This window comes from Mytilinidion resinicola (genome assembly GCF_010093595.1).
Source record: "Mytilinidion resinicola strain CBS 304.34 unplaced genomic scaffold BDZ99scaffold_5, whole genome shotgun sequence".
Classification (NCBI taxonomy): domain Eukaryota; kingdom Fungi; phylum Ascomycota; class Dothideomycetes; order Mytilinidiales; family Mytilinidiaceae; genus Mytilinidion; species Mytilinidion resinicola.
In genome coordinates, this window is record NW_022985441.1 from 555,544 (window position 1) to 571,073 (window position 15,530).

At 53.4% G+C, this 15,530-nt stretch overlaps 6 protein-coding genes across 6 annotated transcripts; 2 read left to right on the forward strand and 4 right to left on the reverse strand.

Annotated features, from left to right (window-relative positions):
* Positions 1 to 1,072: 1,072 nt before the first annotated feature.
* On the reverse strand, positions 1,073 to 2,758 carry BDZ99DRAFT_496077 (uncharacterized protein; the record flags this gene model as incomplete). Its single annotated transcript, XM_033723419.1, has 3 exons — positions 1,073 to 2,025; positions 2,092 to 2,527; positions 2,578 to 2,758. 3 exons carry the CDS (start codon positions 2,756 to 2,758, stop codon positions 1,434 to 1,436), a joined length of 1,209 nt encoding a protein of 402 aa, XP_033579925.1. The 3' UTR covers positions 1,073 to 1,433.
* Positions 2,759 to 3,794: 1,036 nt separating this feature from the next.
* On the reverse strand, positions 3,795 to 5,132 carry BDZ99DRAFT_517257 (uncharacterized protein; the record flags this gene model as incomplete). The annotated part of the gene is made up of 1 exon (XM_033725159.1): positions 3,795 to 5,132. The coding sequence occupies one exon, from the start codon at positions 5,130 to 5,132 to the stop codon at positions 3,795 to 3,797; it is 1,338 nt and encodes a 445-aa protein (XP_033579926.1).
* An 877-nt stretch (positions 5,133 to 6,009) lies between these two features.
* Positions 6,010 to 6,956, reverse strand: BDZ99DRAFT_496078 (uncharacterized protein; the record flags this gene model as incomplete). The annotated part of the gene is made up of 2 exons (XM_033723420.1): positions 6,829 to 6,956; positions 6,010 to 6,661 (listed from the first exon to the last, which is right to left on the reverse strand). The coding sequence occupies exons 1-2, from the start codon at positions 6,864 to 6,866 to the stop codon at positions 6,010 to 6,012; spliced, it is 690 nt and encodes a 229-aa protein (XP_033579927.1). The 5' UTR covers positions 6,867 to 6,956.
* An 899-nt stretch (positions 6,957 to 7,855) lies between these two features.
* Positions 7,856 to 8,878, forward strand: BDZ99DRAFT_517259 (uncharacterized protein; the record flags this gene model as incomplete). Its single annotated transcript, XM_033725160.1, has 1 exon — positions 7,856 to 8,878. The coding sequence occupies one exon, from the start codon at positions 7,856 to 7,858 to the stop codon at positions 8,876 to 8,878; it is 1,023 nt and encodes a 340-aa protein (XP_033579928.1).
* Positions 8,879 to 9,229: 351 nt separating this feature from the next.
* BDZ99DRAFT_486379 (uncharacterized protein) lies at positions 9,230 to 11,496 on the reverse strand (the record flags this gene model as incomplete). Its single annotated transcript, XM_033722769.1, has 4 exons — positions 9,230 to 9,577; positions 9,640 to 9,758; positions 9,812 to 11,347; positions 11,409 to 11,496. 4 exons carry the CDS (start codon positions 11,494 to 11,496, stop codon positions 9,230 to 9,232), a joined length of 2,091 nt encoding a protein of 696 aa, XP_033579929.1.
* A 583-nt stretch (positions 11,497 to 12,079) lies between these two features.
* BDZ99DRAFT_486380 (uncharacterized protein) lies at positions 12,080 to 14,571 on the forward strand (the record flags this gene model as incomplete). The annotated part of the gene is made up of 5 exons (XM_033722770.1): positions 12,080 to 12,086; positions 12,702 to 12,995; positions 13,050 to 13,196; positions 13,249 to 13,785; positions 13,835 to 14,571. 5 exons carry the CDS (start codon positions 12,080 to 12,082, stop codon positions 14,569 to 14,571), a joined length of 1,722 nt encoding a protein of 573 aa, XP_033579930.1.
* Positions 14,572 to 15,530: the final 959 nt, after the last annotated feature.

Sequence of the window (15,530 nt, forward strand, 5' to 3'; positions counted from 1 at the left end):
CTATCACTTGATAGTTGACTCACCCGCATTTCTCTTATCTTGCCATCGCGTTACGTCACACTACGACGAGTGGTTGCTATTACAAGGGTGCTGCCATTGATGCTGGTGCTTCGCCCATGATTCTTCATTGCATTCGGATAGCGTTTGACCGTATTTAGAGACTGATGGATGTGATGAAGGCTGCTGATCAGAAAGAGGAGCAGGAGTTTCGACGACGGGGTATAGGAGAACGTAACGCGAGAGAGCTTACAGAGTCCGAAATCGACTTGGGACGCCGATCGACAAGGCAGCAAGCTGCAAAATTCTCCACCTCGTCCTTCTACTTTGCACTCGCTTACTAGACCCCAAGGTGCGATTCACCGGTGTACAAGGAAGAGAGTGATTGGGATGTGACAGAAGATCATCGAAAAGGACGGCGCGCTCGAATTATAGTGATGGACTCTCTGAGAGCTTTTTTCCAAGTCATACTCTCACGCCCAGAACTCCACGTCGTTCCCCGTCTCCGCATACATCCCCAAACACGCTTATTCTAGCAAAGAAAGCCGCTACACTCTGGCGCTCAGACCAGTTCGTAAGTACACGGTTCATGAATGTCATCAGAAAACTTGCTGATTGGCTTCCCACTACTCAGGCATCCGCGCGCTCGACCTCGAGCAAGCTACACATCCCTAAGAAGGCCCCTTGAAACCTTCAGCTCGCACCTCCGCTTCACATACACACGTCGACTCCTACCACGATCTGATCGCCGTGTCTTAATAGAAGCCCATATGTTCACAGCTCATAGTTCCACTAGATTAAAAGAACCATATGCGTCGCTGGAACTCGACGTCTGACAGAGCAACGTGAAAGCTAAAATCAACGCAGCTCCCGAGGTAGCGGAATCCCTGGAGCGTATGACCTAACCATCAGGTGAAATATATAGTTACCTCGTACCTCGGAGCACGTCTCCGTGTGCGAGAGATGCAGGGGGCGTGGCTGGTACAGGCATGTGTCTAGAGCGGGGAACTTTGCTTAACAAGTCACTTGTGTTAGCTGTGCCTAGAAGTTGGCTGAGCATTCCAAATTTCGACAAAGTTTGCCTCGATACTGGGAAATCTGCAGCTGTGTCTACTGAGACGCCCGATGGCACTCTCAGCCGTCCCGAAGCATGCAGGAGAACCCAGGCATCACACCTAGTATCCAATGAATGCGGATACACTTTGAGTGCATAAAATTAGCTGCGTTGGAATTCACACGCTACCTGCCGCCATACGCCAAATTCGAAGTAATACGAACTATCCCCAGCCTATCCCCAAGGGCATTGTCCCGAGCCCAATCCACCAACGCCGAATTCGACGTACTAGAAATATCACTGAACCGGTCCCAAAGGTATTATCTCTACCTCAGCCCTGCTCGATTCACCGCTTTCTCCGTCCCAGTTTGAAGTGCTATTCCTAAAGCGTCTCTAGGGGTATCATCTCGAGGTCAGTTTCACTCGGTCCACCGTTCGCTCGACCATGCTCGGCTCGAGTCTCCGTCATATCCACCATAACTCCAGCTACCCAAGAATTGTGTTTGCACCAATCATGTCTCTCTTCCCTGCCTTCAAGACCGGGTTCGCAAAAGGTTCCTGCTCTTGGCTCAGTATTTGTCCCAGCTGGCTTGTCTTCAACGCTCTGCTTGAAGGTCGTCGTAACTTCAATTTTCTTCTTGGAGCTGGAAGAACGATTGCTACCAACAACTGTGATCGCACCGCTGATTCGTTCGGTCGACTCCTGACCCTTAGGAGTTGCAGCATACAGCTTATCGCGAAGGTGTCTCGGAGTCCATCGAGTGGACGGCCGGCTGCTTCGATATGTCGAATCTTTCCGCCAGATACGCGGGAATCGGCGTGCCATTATGCCATTGAGCGAGGGAAGTGACGCGCAGATGATTGAAACGCTGATCTCTATGCAGCACCACATAAGGAGCCCATTGTAGGCCATGTCGTCATCGCTGCGCAAGGCGAGCACATATTGAAGGCGAAGGATGGATGTCAATGCGGCGCTGTAAGTACTACATCAGTTCCTTTCTACAAAAAGGGCGCATAGTTGGACCACGGATGGTACTCACAATCCCCCTAGCCCAAAAACAAAGACTAGGCCCCTTTTCTCCGCCCTGGCCAGATTCAAGTCCCGAAGGATCCGCATCGGAAGCACCAGCAAAACGATGTCAGTCGAGAAGTTGATCGCGATGAAGATATAATTGATCAGCATCACATCCATGCAGACCGTTGAGCGGTTCGTCCAAGGCCCGTCAATAGGCGAGCATCGGAAGGTCATGATGAGGAAGAAAGCCGTGCTATTGCATATTACAAGGGCTAGAAGAACGGTATAGGCGTAACCAAGAGCATCCCGGAAGATGCGGCGGTACTGAAAAATGATGGAAGCTTTGATGCAGCCAAGAGCAAGCTGGTAGAAAGGCATGCTGAGGTAGTAAGACAGCATTGATATGCGGAGTTCGTAGGGGGTTTGGACCCAGTCCACCGCTCGGTATTGGTATTCGATTCCTTTTCCTCAATTAGTCTCGGTATTCTGCGGCAAGAGTTTTGCTACGTACTGAGCAGGAAACATGTCGTCACGCCGATGTTGAATGCACCTGCAATGCAGCAGAGCACATCATCGGTACCGACGTTCCGAAGACGAGCACCACGGACGTACATGCGCGTGAAAATCAGGGCTGTGGAGATAGCAAAGAAGATGGTGCAAGGAATCAGAGCCTTGTAGTCTCGGGTCGCCATGATGTTGCGGTGTAGGGAATGCTCTGATGGATCTCCTGGGATCGACAAGCTTTAAATGATCTTTGGCCGGTGGTATCTGAATGGTAGGGCGGGAGGAGCGGGAAAAGCACAAAAAGAACGAATGGTTTGATACCGGATTGGCCCCCAGGACACAGCATGTATGACGGGACGACAAATTTCAAGAGCCAATAGCTTTGTCGGAAGCCCTGTAACTGCTGAGCAACGAGTTTCACCAGACGGAGCACCATCTGTATATACTGCTCCCATGTGGCTGTTCGTCCGGTGGCTGCCCTCCGAGCGGACCTGGGTCCAACCCTCCTATTGGATAATGAGGTTTTCATTTATATTCGCGCCGCAGTCTGCACTCCTCTGCACACAAACCCAGCTTTGACGTACACAGTGGGCTGCATTAAAGTGGTGTATTTCCATTCCAGCTGCATGGAGGCCCTGCGGGAACATGCGGCCACTAGGTTGCCGTCGACGGTGAACGAGCTAAAGACGCCACAGCCGACGACGGGTGGAGGTCCGATAGGTGTGCAAGCACTGTATAAATAGCAATCATGATCTCTCCCGTATCCCCGGCTACGCGAGCATCACTAAGATGCACCCTATCATGAATCAAGATTAACTAAGTAGGCGCCTTGCCGCTTATCTTGCTGATCGCATGATCACCTGCATCGGCCAAATAAAGCCACAGATCTAGGCACATGGACGATTCCAAGATTCTGCAAGCCACAAGGATATTGAGATCGAACAGGGCACGTGACCGGAACCTTCGCTTCAAACTTCTCCCTGCCCGAGCCTGCGGCCGGTGTTCCTCGACCACACACCGATGAGTGCCATAGTGCTTATGAAGAACGTCATCAACTATACTGGCAATCTGTTGAAACGTAGGGGTGGAAGCTTGATGATTTGAATAACTGATGTGTCACAGGGGAAACAGAGGCTATCTGTGCCGATTGAAGGAGGGGGCCTGGTGAGGGGCTGGCGACAGTCTCAGCACTCCACAGTACACAAAGTCCTGTGCCTTGCTGCTCTACCATGCATGCGATCCCGAGGATCCGCGCTCCGACGATTCTTCGCTCCAATCGCCAAGTGTGCTTGGGGTTCCTTGATATGCGCCATGCAATGCCGACCCACCCGAGCAACATGGCTGCACCAGTGTACTCATAGCTCTATACAAGTCCGGCAAAAGCTTGCTAGGGCCAGCTCGTCGAAGCTTGCTAGATGCCTCCTTGGATGTCGAGACTCCAGTGCTCTGCAAAGCTTCCATTATTGACTCCAGGATGAAGTCCTCTTTTTTATACGGCGCTAGGAACTTCATATCGGCTCTCTCCTGCGAATTTTCTGGGATGACGCCCCGCTCGCAGATAAGTTTGAAGAGCGCTATGTGCTCGGAAGCGACCGCTCGCGCGATCGGGGCTGGAGCGCCCCTCTTTATTTCGGGGGCGACTATTGGGACGCCATGGTCGAGAAGTTGACGTGCTATTGTGAGTTGTCTTCTTTTGACCATTTCCGGTGTTCCTGAGCGACATGCTCCCTCCAGGAGGATTCTCGAAGTCTTCTCCCAACAACCTACCCATACGCTCGGGTAAGTTCCATTAGAACTCGTCGAGCATGGAACGCTAAGGAGAGCAAGCGTTATTTTCTCCGCTTTTTGGATATTACTCAGTTCCACGTCTTCGTCTTTCAGCCCTAAGCACAAGTCGTAAATGCTGCCATGCTCATCAACCTTATCCTCATATAGCCTCGTTTCTTCAAGAAGAGCTAAGGCCTGGGCGAAGACTTCTCTACCCGGCATGCCTGTGGTAGCGTCCTTCCAGGGCGCGAGGCTCGCGTAGAAATCTCTGGAAGCGCATGGTGCATAGTGCTGCATTTCCAAGTCAAGCATGTCTCGGTTGTAGATTCCGGCCTCTTCGGTATTGATAAATGTCTGCGATCTCCGACCTAGCTTCGAATCCCATACGGAATTTTGGAGAAGAAACTCGACCACATTACAGTGTCCCTGTGCTGCAGCGTTTTTCAACGGCTGACCAAAGATAGATCCATCTTCAATTTGGTACTCCGAGTATGTCTCTTTCATATCTTCGACAACTTGGATGACCACGTCCAGCAAACCCAGTTGAGCAGCGGCAGCCAGGATAGCCGTAGTCGAGATTTCGTCGGAGATGCGCTTCAAGGCTTCCTTCGAGTTTTCCGCGACGGCAACGCTTTCCGTCGAGACAATACACGTGCGGGGCATGGAGAAGTTCTCGTCCTGGATCGTGTCGCATATCCCAGAGATGTAGCTCCGGCGAGTCTTCGCATCCCCGGATGGCACGCCACGTCTCTTGCACAAAAGCTCGCAGGTTTCTCGGATCTTTGCCGAATCCATGGAGGGTCCTGACTTTCTAGGATCGTGCGGTGGAGGAGGTAAGGGTGGAAGATACGAGTGGGCATCTCCGTAATGCCTATGCCTTTGAGGATTCCGGTCGTGAATACTGCTGGCTCGACTTCGAAAGCGAAGATTCCTAGGTGCGAAGGTCAGAAGACGTGTACCTTCATCAGATATACTGCCAACGGTATGTACTCACGATTCACAAGTCTCAGTCTCAATGCTCGTTTTGTACTCCGAGCCAAGACTGCTTGTTCAATGATATGCCTGATGACTTCGAGCGGGATATCTGATAATGCCATAGAGAATGGCGGGCTAAAGCTGCTGGCGAGATTGATTTGAAAAAACAATGACTATCTCGAGCTATTAAAAGGAGTACTATAAGAGGGAATGTGGATGCCTAATCAAGGGAGGCTTAGATATGTTACGCCGCATCATGCACGCCGTCGACGACAACGTCTCTGTACGACCTCGAAGTATCACGACCTCCAAAACACCAATCTCCACAAATCGGTCGACGATGAATGCCCTGTATAAGATGCTACGACGTAGAAAGATTGCTATCAATCCGAAGATGCGTGCTTCAACCCTTTGTTTCTCGGCCCGTCAGTCTTAGATGGACTGGAGACGTTCGCTTCAGATATCACAGGATACAAGAGAATTGAAATTATTTTCCATTGCCACAGCGTAACCTTTGGGTTGCACAACCTACGCTATTGATCGTCTTCGCATGTACATGCTGTCTTGAAACACTTGCAGATGGGCGAATACTCTAGGTTAGCCTTTTTAGAGGCTTAGCCGTCTAGGTCTGCTCCCCTCAAACAACACGCTGATAAGTCCCAAACCTGCTGGAGACAGCTAAGCCGCCAAGAGAAGCTCACAGCGCGAAAGCAGCCAGCGCGATGTCGGCAACCCCAGCGACGGAGATCCCAATCGCCTTGTCGCCACCAGCCGAGCTTGTGGACGAAGCTGCAGTCCCAGTGATGGTACCCGACGGCGTTCCCGTCGGCGGTGCAGTCGTCAAACTTCCAGACCTCGATCCTGTCTCCGCTGCCAACTTCTCCAAGCCCGCTGTGACCGTAATAGCGCGCAGAGTGACATTCGCGGCGTCAAGCGTGGCGGTGTACTGCTGCGTCCACCCGTCATCCCCGGACGCCACATTCATTGTACAGCTCGCTCTTGCCGTGCCCTCATACCCACACCGCTGGCTTGAGTAGTACTGGTCCTCCGCCGCGGACGTGCTCTCCTCGTAGAAGCTCGCGCTGCAGGTCACGGTGAAGCCGCCGGGCTGCATGAGGCATAGCTGAGAGCCGGACGCCAGGTCCTCGGATTCCGTGTAGACGGTGCAGGACGAAGCGAAGGCGTACGTGATGCTCGAGTCGCTGGAGCCTAGACTGAGGCGGCGCAGTCCTCGTAGTCGGTGTAGGGATACAAGAGCGACGTGATGCTCGTCGGCCCTGTCGGCGCGGGAGTCGATGATGATGTTGCGGCGAGTCCTGCGGTGATGCTCGCTAGCTTCTCCACCCAATCTGTGATGGTCACAGCCCAGAAGAGCGACTGCGCCCCGGACAACGTTTCCCACTGCACCGTCGTCAACCCCGGCGCAATCCGGCTATTCGTGCACACCGCCGCCGTCATGCCCTCCAGATTGCAGCGCAGAATGACAGTGCTCGTCGGGTCTTCCTCGTCTACATACCCGTACTGATACCAGGACAGGCCGTAAGTCGCGGTCATGTTGGAGATGCAATCCTCGGAGGAGAGTTTCAAGGGCCCGCAGGCGGGATCGTCGAGGACGTAGGTGATAGCGGTGGGCTGGGAGTCGAGGACACGGGCATTGTAGGTGGCTGAAACATCGGTGGCAACGAAGAGCTTGTGGACTGCGCGGTAGCCGTGGTCGTCAGGAGGGCCGAGAGGGCCAGGGCGAGGATAGCGAAGGAACGCATGATTAGCGACACGGTGCGCGAAGAGCTCCGGGAGAGTGTGGGATGGAGTGAACGGGGAACGGGACGCGAGTGTATGGTGTTGGGGGAGCAACAGAGACACGAGGCTGGTGGGGAGATGAAGTGCATTAGACGCGAGATCACGTGGGTGGTGTGAATAGCCTTGCTTGGGACTTCAAACACCCAACACCCGTTGTGTTCCAACGTGCAAAAAGTAGTGGTGATCTTGCAAAAGTAACCAAGTACGTGATCGACTTTCTGGCTTCATTTCCTCGGAGCATAAACTTGCCGTCGTCGCTCTCTCTTCGAGACCCCAAATTTTTCAATGCTTTAAGATCAGTATAAACCTTCCAACCAAGAGCCGACGAGGTTCTCCCGAGCGCTGAAATGTGGTTTCTCCTATTGCACCCCGTTGGTTAGCTGAGCATGACTTCGTGGTACCATGTTTCAGCCAAAGCTGCTCGGAAAAGGAACACTTAGCGGAGTATACTCCCACGAGCGCTATTACCTCCACGCCCCTACTCACAGGAAGAAATGGGCGCCCAGAAATGACTACGCGACATACAATCTCGGCACGTCGAATCCGATCTAAGGAACTGCACCGCGATATTCGTGGAGTCATTCACTATCCACGTGAACTGCCGTCGCCGCACTCCAACTCCCCTACAATGCCATTCCCTCTCTTTTACTCCACTAGCACGAGGCACTCGTTTCCAGAACACAACCTCGATAGCATCCCTCGCTCACCCCGAGCCCACGACGCACTCCCCGTTCGTCTTCACCATGGCCTACGCTATTACAACGGCACTCCTCCTCACCACAGCCAGCGCGCAATCCACGAGCGTGACGTCCCTCTTCCTGCCCGACGACACCAAAGCCTCCTACAACGCCAGCGTCGTCGCCGTCATCCAGTCCATTACCACCTACTTCCTCGACACTGACTGCTCGGGCATCGCATCCGGATGCAATCGCTTCGACCGCCCGGTAACCTACGGCCCAACATGGTACGAAATGCGCCTCGGCGGCACCCACACGTTGGTCGAACACTGCGATCTCGAGGGCACGACGAAAGCGATATGCACCCAAAGCGAGCTGGATAACACCAACAGCAGTTTTGCCGCTGCGCATACGTACTCCTTGTCGGAGATAGTGTTCCACCGCGTGACGATTATGACAGGGCTGGAGAAGCTGAGGACAGCGACGCAGCAAGTTGGGGTGGCGGCGACTCCACCACTAGCGATAGTGACAGTGACCGCCACGCCACCCGCGGCGACGAGCGTGACCGCATACCCGGACTTCTACGACGGCTTCGACGATAGCTCCAACGAAATTGGCTTGGGCAGTGTCGTCGCCGTCAACGGCTCCACCATCACCTATGCCCTCTCCTTCACTTGCACGCTCACCGGCAACGCTAGCTGCTCCCCTACTTCGGCCGACACCATAACGTTTGGGCCGACCTGGAACGAGTACAGTATGATTTTCACTACTGAAGAAGATGGCTCGCCCGATTACGCCACCCAGCTATGCAATTACGAGGGTACGACGACCGGAAGCTGCACACTCAGCTCGGGCACGGACACGGGGCTCACCATGTTTCTTCCCCGGGAGTCGATTATGATGCATAATCTTACCATCACGGCGGGGTTGGAGAAGCTGACGAATGTGCTGGCGCCGACTGGCCAGGTCACGCACAGCTACGCTCCGGGCCCGGCGGCTTCGTCAACCAGCAAAGGAGGTGGTGGCAAGGCGGTTGGGCTTTCAATCGCGGGGCTCGTCGGAATAGCTCTGGCGGCTTTTGCGCTGTGATGGCTCCGTTAGCTGTACGGCTGTGCCAGTCTAGAGGGGTGGGACTTACAAAAGCGGTCGTTGAGCATAGAGTGTTCGGGACATCAGATGGCATTAAGAGTGTAATCTGGATATACCAACAGGTAGCTTGACAATGACAAGATGAGTGTTCCAAGAGGTAGAACCGTTTGCCTGAAGTCTGATAACGAAAACAAAACTCGAGAAGGCTTTTGACGTGGTATTTGATATGAATACGTAACAATGCTCGCTTGCTTGACTTCTATACATTTGGAAACTCTATTCCAATCCAGGGGTGGTAAATCGCTCATGAATCGTACGAATATGCTCACTATACCTCCGCTAAGACAAGGATCATGACGCATCGTAAGGCTCGCTATCCCTGATTATATACACCTGCCCCACAAGCACTGCACACCCCACTGTCATCGCAATAGCAATGATAGGCAGGTTGACGCGCGCAAAGTGTAGACTGTGCACACGAATATGCTTGCGGGCTAGGATGTCCCGCCAGAGCAACCCAGCAAGCGACGCACTAAACGCCGCGCTGAAAGCCCCGTAGTTGACGCCGAGCGCCATGCTGTAGACGGTCGCCCAGAACATGCGGTCAGTGATCGGGATGCCGTTGAATTTGTGGATGTTTTGCCAGGCCTGGATGACGCGGGAAAGGAGGATGGTGGTGCCGATGTTCGTACCTGCAAACTAGTTTTGGTAAGACATATGAGTTTCGGGGGCTTGAGGGTTTGGCAGAGAGGAAGACCTACGTTACAGAGGATCACGGAAAGGAAGCCCATGCCACCGATTGCGCCGACAGTACCAGTTTTGTTGACCCAGTGGTCCCAGCCGTAGGCGAAGACTTGGACCCAGCCTTTGGTGACCAGTGCTAGATGCTCGTTAGCGCTTTGGATTCCAGTAAACTTGGTACCGTTGACTTACCTTGTACGAGGACGAACATGGAGAAAGCAAAGGGGATGAGAGCAAGTGGCAGATGCGCGAGCACGGTCGTTGGGGTAGGGAATGTCTCTTGCGACCACCGGTAGGCGTCCCCGATGAGTGAGACTAGGGTCGACCGGCCACGAGTTTGCCGGAGCGCTAATTCACGTGAGATCCGCGCCTGGAGGTCGTCCTCCCGCTTCTTTTTGTCCATATCCATGCTAGGAGTCATCCCCGATGGCTCTTGGGGCGGACATATAGAGATGTCGCTCTCATCACCATTGCCGCTCTGCTTCTCGAGGGGTTCCGGCGAGTACGTCTGAGTCAAGCCAGCTTTCTCTTGCTCTAGAGCGGCAGCTTGCTCTTTCTCATGAGCTAACCGCGTAATTTCCTCCTCTTCCCGAATAGCACGTTCGGCGCGCGCGAGTTCAACCTCTTGTCGACCTTTGTGAGCAATGTCACGTGTCTCGCGTCGATGATACCATCCGAAGCCAATATCCCACACAAACATAACAAAAGCAGCGGGTAGTGTCACCCAGAATGCGGCTTTGTGACCGGTCTTCTCGCTCGAAGCGTTGATTGCTAGTAGGGTGATGAGGGTGGCAGCCATGATGACGCCTCCAAACGCGGCGCCTCCTTTGTCCAGGAATGGATTCATGATCTCTTCCAGCGAAAGCAATTTTTCATCCTCGTCGTTGGCGAGATTCTCTTCTTCCTCGGCATTTCCCCGGGCGTGAGGGATGTTGGGGTTGACGGGCTTCTTGGCTTTGAGCTCGTCCGGCAGCTCGTGCATCTTGATGGAGGACGGAACGAGATCTTCGTCGTTGAAGACAATGTAGAGTAAAAACGGGAAGAGAACAACAGCAGTGGATATCACAGGTATGATGATGTTGGCCGTGTAGTTGATGAACTTGATGTTGAAAGCACCAGCGAGGACGAGGTTGGTCGGATTAGAGGAGACGAGGATGGCGGAACCAATGTTGGCAACGGCAAACTGGGTGTGAATCCAGGCGCTTGGGTGGATGATGTTGCTGGACACGCGCGTCATATAGGCCAGGAAGGCGGTGCCAGACAGGATGATGGGGTCGTTTCCAATGAAGCTGGCGAGTCCAAAAAAGAAAGCATAGAGGTAGAAGTAGAGTCTGTGGCCGGCATCACCGCCCCACTGAAGCACCTTGAATGCCAGGTATCTAATCAGACCGGAGGCGTCAATGGATATGGCGATGTAAGCCAGGGATATGAAAAAAAGCATAATATCGTAAGGAGAGATGTTGTCGGCCCCAATGGTTCCATCGTGGACTTCCTTTCTACCAATTGCCAAGAGAGCAAGTAGAAACAGATCAGCTATCAAGGGAGCTGTGACAAAATTCAAAGGGAAGTTTAGTCGCACAAAAAATGGTGTTTTCCCGGTCCTGTCATCGTTGGAGCGATCTTGCCGGGGTGATATTATGCGCAAGCGACTCAGAGTATCCAGAACTGCGTTCGAAACTACTCGAGGGATAAAACATGGAACATGAAATGGAAAAATGACGACAAGATCTGTGCCAGAGTTGAGAGATTATTCGGCGCACGGGACACGATGCTTGCTGGATGAACTCACTGGTTATGACGAAGACGATGAGGGTGACGATGGAGCGCCATGACTTGATCTTGCTGGTGTCCAGGCTCTGTTCCAAAGTTTCTACCATTTTCAGACTTGCGGGCGACTGGAGGATTGCTGGAACCACGGCATTGAGGTTGCGACTGGAGATGGAGACGTGGAGGTTGGATTTTCTCCACGATGGCAGCTGCCCGCTCAGACGGCTACGGTGACATGCGCTGCCAAGAGGGCTGAGAGTGGGGCGAGGGTCAGCCTTGCATGCCTGGATGGGTGGTGGAGGCTGTGTTGGGCTTGTCAAGACGGTCGCAAACACTAGGACGAAGCGCGATGCTGCGGGTTTTCTTGTGCTCCGTAGATTTAGAGACGTCTGACGCCGACGATGGTCCCTGCAGTGAGGGAAATATGCGAGAGGATAAGGAGGCCAAAGAAGATGGAACAACACCAGCCAAGACGGGGACTCGACTGATGGATGCAGCAACCTGCAGGCTGACGATGAGGGAGGGAGAACTGGCGGGATCTGCAGCCTCACCTCAGATTCCGGTGAGCTAGCGCAACAGCTAGCCTGACCACCGCTGATCCTGACCAGAGAATAAGCACTTGCGAGGGCACTAAGCCATCTAAAGCTAAGTAGCTCGAGTATACTGCGAGATGGGGATATAATACTTGGAAACATGGCTAGCGCGGTATCATGATCCACAGCTTCTAGGGCTGAATTCCTTCCATTCTGCTTCTTTACATCTTCAATCCTACCATTAGGCCATTCCCACCGTTCAGCATATCCATATCTGTTATTTTCTCCACGTCTGCTTTCCTACGCCCGCATATCTTTCCCTGTGCGTCAACAACGACATGCTTCATGCAGCTAGCCCGTCTCTCCACACCAAAACACAGCCACACAGTTTGCAGCCCGTGTCCTCTCTGTTCCCCGCGGCGTGGAGCATCCCGGCCTGCCGACTGGCCAAATCAGCCTCACCGGCTGTTCATGTGTAGCACGCGCGACCGTCGTGCCTTGCCAGCTTCCCTCATCAGCCAAGCGGCCTCCAGACGAACCCCATCTTGCGCCTTGTGCCACCGCCATCACCATACATCCAGTGGCCAACAGCCTCACCATTCAGAGGCTGATGCCTGGCACCTTGTCTGAGTAATTGAGCACACGAGCAGCTTCCGTCTTCTGTCGCCCAGACAATGCCTCCCGCGACCGCGGACGTCTCTCTGTCAACTCATTAATATCAGCGAGTCCCCTTCTATTCCATCATACTACCATCGTCTTTGTGGAAGACGGAGGTATGCCAGTGATTTCTTCAGCCTCGTTCCTCACTACATTCGTTGCTCAAAGCGCTGCCACCAATTTTACTTCATATACAAACGCTACGAATGCTACTAGTGATGCGCTGCGCGTTGTGTGCGCCTGGCCGGTATCAGGCCAATATGGGCCAGGCTCACGAGTCCTCTATTACTGCCTTGTAGCCGCCTGCGTGCTGGCAAGAAAGATGGAATGGTTGAAGAACGCCTGCTTAGCCGCTGCGTTGCTGTTCCCTGCCGTCGCCGCCATCCACGGCATCGTTCTCGCGGCTATGCACATCGACGGTAGGTCTATTGTCACACCGCTATGCAACCTCAAGGCTGACTGTTCGAATACAGGCGCTGTCGACATGGATGTGTTCGGCGCTTTTCAGTTATGCTCCATCGGCATCTTGGCCGCTCCGGTAACAGTCAAGCTCTCTCGAACCTACTTCTATGATCCCGGCCGCAATACCATATTTTTGTGGACCGGTCTTGTTCTGGCTGGTAAGTATCTAGTCTTGCCTCTCAAACCAAATATTTCTGACTCTTCTCTCAGGCCTGTTGAGCTTAACGGTCGAGTTCTATCGGAGCACGTCGCACAAATGCTTCACCGACGATTCAGGCAAACACGTTCTTCAGACTGCGAGCAACTTTACCTACGGTGACTCTTGCGGCCTCGTTTGCACTGTCGATGATGGCCCCTTCTCTCCGTTACGAAACGGCTCAGCCAACAACATCTACGTAATCCCCTCGCCGGACAAGTTTACCTTCAACACCGCTACTCTCCTCGCAGCAGCATGCTGCATCCCAGCCATTCTTTCCCTTGTATCTATGTGGAACAGGATCGTCGAAATTAATTGGAAGAAGCTCCGCGCTGTTGAAAACCAAGATGAGGGAATCGACCGAGTCATTGAGGGAACCAACGGCGCCACCGAGAGGCGCATGATGGGTGTCAACAGCGTCATCAGAAAGGTTCTCAACGGAGTCGAAATTCCCATATTCAGTGCTGCTGTCCTTGCTATCCTCATCATTGGCGAAAGGAACTTCTTCAGCCCTCAAGTTCGATATCAAACGGAGCCCATCGCTGCTATCGGTAAGTCTTCACCTATCTTCGTCATCCTACATTGCTGACGGACTTCCAGGCCAATGGGCTCCGATTGCTGGTACTGTGATGGCGGCACTCGGGTCACTGCTTCTGCTGACTGTCAACGGGGACGTCGTGAAAAAGCAAAAGGTTCAAGAGTCTGGAACACATCACTGCAACTGTTCACATGGCCATCACGGCGAGGGGCTTCTACGACAACCGACTTTGCAGCTTCCACCGAGCGATGACCACCTACCAAGCAGCAGAGGCGCTGACAGCAACGATAGCGACGTAGTCAAGGAACCTGAGCGAGTCGATGCGGGCAATAGGAAGAAAGTCGCCAACATGCTGACTTCCATCGGCAACTACTTCGGCACCGCAGCGCACGACGACGTTTCCGAATTCAAGCGTGGCCGAGCTGTCGACTTCCCCGAGATCCCCGGCGAGGAGCACCGGAACCCTGCGCTGGCCCAGATCAGGGAGTCGTACAATCCTCGCCGCGATGCAGAAGGGAACCTCACTCCTTCCCTCCGGAAACAGAATTCGAGAGGCAGCTTCATGACTATGGGGTCTGGTTCTGGCCTGGGTATTGAAGGCGTTGCACTTGAAGGCAGCTCGACTAACACCCCGTCCCTCGAGATGCAGCATCTGGCCACAGTTTCCACTGCTGAGTCAAGCGGGATCAAGCGACCACCAAAGCGACGCGATACCCTCGAGGTACCGCCCGCAGTCCATTACAGCCCTTCGCCGGGAAATCATCGACCCTCGTCTTCCGTTCCTTCCATCGTTGGCTGAAACAAACGAAACCAGAAAGCGATCATTAACCGGTCGCTTTTCATATACAGGACTGAGAGTTTATCGACAGGGCCGGAAGCCCATCGCCAATCTAGGGACCGATCTCCTGCATTTACACACGACGAAGGCAGTGATCCACTGATCTCGCAACTAAGCTTTGTGCACAACGACTATCACAAGCGGAGTCATCCTTGACATAAGCATATCGTAGCCGCTAGAAACGTCTTAGAACAGGCTATGCGGTGGTATCAGAGGAGACCTTCAAGAAGACGAATCCGCGCCGCAGTGCACCAGTCGAAATCCATCCAACACGCTCTAGGTCACAGTAGTATCCCTCCATCGGAAGTCGAAACGACCTCTATAGTCGGACACCATGCACAGCTCTGCCCCATCCAGTCCATATCGTGACTTGGACCAAGGTCAAAACGCTCCGGACCCACGAAGGGCTGTCCATCGTCAACAATTCCTCGCCGCCAACAAACATGGCCTGATCCATAGGCTCAACATCTACGTAGGCTGGGGACTACGTGATCATGCCGCCAACAGGAGTACGCCTCCGCGTGTGGAAAGGCAGGTAAAAGGTCCCCTGCGCGCCGCCAGCGGCCTTCCAGCACCATGCCCCATGCCGCACAGGCCCAACACGAGCTGGCTAGAAACGAGGCCCTAGTTTTGGGTTTTTTATATCATCTCCATGGCGAATTTGAAGCCTCAAGCCTGCGCTGGTAGGAGCGATAGTGTTGCGACATCATCAGCAGAGCCTCGGACGGCTATCGAGTCGCCCGGCAACATTTCCGCCTGGGTCTACCGCTCCCCAAGAATCAAAACTCGAGCAGCCAAACCCTGTCACTAGAAAGAGCTAGCTAGCTAGGTCACTCGCAATAGAAAATAAACAAGGATGAACATGTCGTATTAGGTATCATGCAAGAAATGTACAAGCAAGGACTTCATTCACCAATTAT